At 60.2% G+C, this 3,152-nt stretch overlaps 1 protein-coding gene across 1 annotated transcript in view; it reads left to right on the forward strand.

Moving 5' to 3' along the window:
• The first annotated feature begins 2,317 nt into the window (after positions 1-2,317).
• Plch2 (phospholipase C eta 2) overlaps positions 2,318-3,152 on the forward strand; it is a 62,885-nt gene continuing 62,050 nt past the window's right edge. Inside the window, exon 1 of the mRNA XM_008852645.2 lies at positions 2,318-2,380. Within this exon, the coding sequence (XP_008850867.1) occupies positions 2,350-2,380 (31 nt within the window). The 5' untranslated portion in view covers positions 2,318-2,349. The remainder of the gene's footprint in view (positions 2,381-3,152) is intronic.

Here is a 3,152-nt window from a genome sequence, read left to right on the forward strand (position 1 = left end):
ATTCTGCTGGGGCAGGAGGCTGAGGCTCAGGCCCTCTCACGGCTCAGAGAGGCCGTGGTTTCCGCTCATTCACTCACACTTCATTTGCTCCTCTTTTCAACTCTTCTGTGCATCACTCCCACTGGGGTCCTGGGCCAGCTCATGCTGTCAGGGTGAGAGTGGGAGACAGGCATGTGTGGTCCTGCTCTGGCCTGGGTGTTATCATGGCCCTGTGGGAGTAGGAGGGCAGAGAAGTTGATGGAGATGGTAAAGCAGGAGAGGAAGCTGAGTAGAGTCTGGGGTGCTATGTGGCCATAGCTGAGGTGTGCCTTCCCTGAGAGAAATGTGGAGTTGGCACCACAGGCCCCCACAAGAAGCTCTGCTAATTGCCTCCCCAGCTTGGTTAAGGCAGCTGCAGCTCCAGGAGCAAGGCTCTGGCCACCTCAGGGTGATGATGGGTAATGATGGTGGGGGCTTGTGGTTGTGGTAGGAATGTCTGATGCTACTTACTATGGGCAGAGGCTGAACCCACCCAGCCTCAGCCAGATGATGCATTCCAGAAATTACACTTAGTAGAGCTTGGCAGCCGCAGTGAAGAGCCAGTGAGCCTAGAAAGCAGAAAGCCTTGGGGTTCGGCTGGTCCCATGGCTGTGCTGTGTCATCTCTCATGGGTCAGCTTTGGCCCCAGGGTCTGCGGCAGAGCAGAGGAATCATTGGTGACCTGAGGAGAGTCAAGAATTCGGAAAGGACTATAGAGACCAGTGAGTCTGCACCAGGGGAAACTGAGTCTGGAGAGGAGGCACTGAGGCTTCTCATGGGTCTGTGGAAGCTGGGACATGAGCCTCTGTCCTAGTTACTAGATCAGGGCCAAAGTGGACAAAATCTGCCCTAGGATCAAAAGAGCAACTGGTATTTGTCTCCAATAACTCCTTTCCATATAGCCCCTCCTGCACCCTGCTTCTTCCTGGGTCAGGAACCTGCTCCCAGTAGGCTGAGATGGGCCTCATTCCAATCAGCCTTTCCTCTCCTGCATTCAGGATTATGGCCTCCTTACTGGTTCATATCCCATTCTCAGGCCTGGCTAAGATTTTTTTATCCAACTCTGAACTGCCCAGGTCAGACCACCAAGCCTAGAGTCCAAGGACCTCACTTGTTGCAGAAACAACAAAATATGGGGTGAACACTATGACTCCCCAGCTGGCTAAGGGCTAGGAGTGGCCTGGTGGCAGGCTGGGGCCTTATGTGGGCCATAGTTGGGAAGATGGGGCTTCTCAGCCAAGGTAGATTCAGGAGGAAGTCAAGGACTCTGCATGCAGGTATGAGTGAGTCATCTTCTCCCGGCCTTTACCCTGAGCCTCTCCATCCCTACCTCCTTCAGACAGGGGATGGGGGCAGAGAGGGTCACCCTATGAAGAAAGAGCTAGAGGCTATTGGGAAGCCCAGTCTAGCAAGGTCTCAAGAACTGTCCTCAGAGTCCAGGACCTGCTTATGCCAGTGGCTGTGGGCACTCTCCAGGACCTGGAACAGTGGGAAGAGGCTGTGTGGGGAGACAAGTGGCTGCCCAGAGGGGTGCCAGCACTGCATTTACAACTCCCATTTTGGACCTCTCTCTAGGCCTGAGTGGCGGTTTCCAAGACACCAGCGCCAAACCCTCTCTCACCCTGACCCAGAAATATGTCTCCTGAAGGGAGGTGAGGGATGCTCCTGCCCAGCTCTTGGGACTGGGCCATCACCCTTCCCCACCTGTCTCAGGACTTTCTGCGCTCTGCATGTGCGCCCTGATAACATCTTGGTTGAAGGAGAGGTGACCCAGACCCTCCTCTTTCAAGCACCTGGGGGTAGTGAGGGGCGGGGAGAAATGACCTCCCGCTCAACGCTTTGGCTGCAAGGAGCAGCCGCGAGAGGGGGATGCGCTCTCGGCCCCGCCCCCTCCTGGTCCAAGGCTCGGGCCATGCAGAGGTGGAGGAGGAGGCTGCGGGTGCATCTTTGCGGAAAGAATACTTTGGTTGCAGGGGCAGCGCGGGGCGGGCGCTAGCCCCGCTGTCCGCCCCGCGCCCCCGGCGGCGCGTTGCGCTCCCCTGCGGTTCCACGTTGCGCCCAGCTCCATGCGCTCTATGCGCAGCGCAGCGCAGCGCAGCGCAGCCCGGGCCCCCGGCCCCCTCCCAGCGCGGGGCGGGCAGGGGGTGTGGTGCGGGCGGCACGAGTGACAGCGCGCTCCTCGCGTGGCGCCTCCACGGGGCGCAGTGTCACGGCGCGCACAGCCCGAGCTGGCGGAGCGATGCCCCCGGAGCCCGAGCCCCAGGCGGAGCCCGGCCACTGACCGCCCGGGTCCGCGCCCTCGCTGCCACCGCGCTGCTGCCAACGCAGACAATGGACGCGGGAGCCGCCCCGCAGAAGCACAGTAGGTGCCGCTCCTGTTGCTGCAGACGCGGGGCGGTGGCGGGTAGACGCGCGGGGGCGCCGCTGCTCCTGGCCCGGATCGGGGCCGCGCCCGCCCGGGGAGGGGGTGCTTGTGGTTCCCGCGCGCAGCACTGGGGGCCCTAGCGCTTCCCCGTGGGCTTAGGCAGGGGTGCACGTGTGCAATCGCCACGGGACAGACAGGGGTCCCGGGCTCTCTTGGTGGCCTTAGGTGCTGGCTGAGGGATCAGAGTGCTACCCCCTGAAAACTTTCCTCCCTCGGTTTTATGATGATGTCTTACTGGGACTGGGACTGTGCAGAGACTGACCCCTGCTCGGGGAGGAGGTGCCCTCAATGAGTGGTGCAGTAGGGTCTGCGGGAAGTGCTGGGTGGACAGTCGCAGTGGCACACATCATACATCTGCCCTGGCTAGGGGTAGGCTGTATTGCCTCCCACCCCACCCTGCCCCCCAGCACCAGCAGGTGGGGGTATGACCCTTGGAAACTGTGGGGCCAAGTGGAAACCTTATCGCCCTGTAGGGTGGTCTTGGGGAAGAGTTTGAACATCCCTTGTGAGTGGTATTTCCTGGAGCTCTGGGCCTCCAAGCAGTTACAGGGCATCCTAAAGGATGGGGCACTTACGGAACTAGCAAAGGGAGATGCCAAATGAAAAGGAGGCCTTCTCTCTCCTCTCCTCCCTTCTGCCCTTCTCCTCTCCTTTAGAGCCCCCCCCCCACTTCCCTGACTCTTGGGGCATTTGGGGGTGATCATGGACT

This window comes from Nannospalax galili, unplaced genomic scaffold (assembly GCF_000622305.1).
Source record: "Nannospalax galili isolate Female #2095 unplaced genomic scaffold, S.galili_v1.0 scaffold806, whole genome shotgun sequence".
Classification (NCBI taxonomy): Eukaryota; Metazoa; Chordata; class Mammalia; order Rodentia; family Spalacidae; genus Nannospalax; species Nannospalax galili.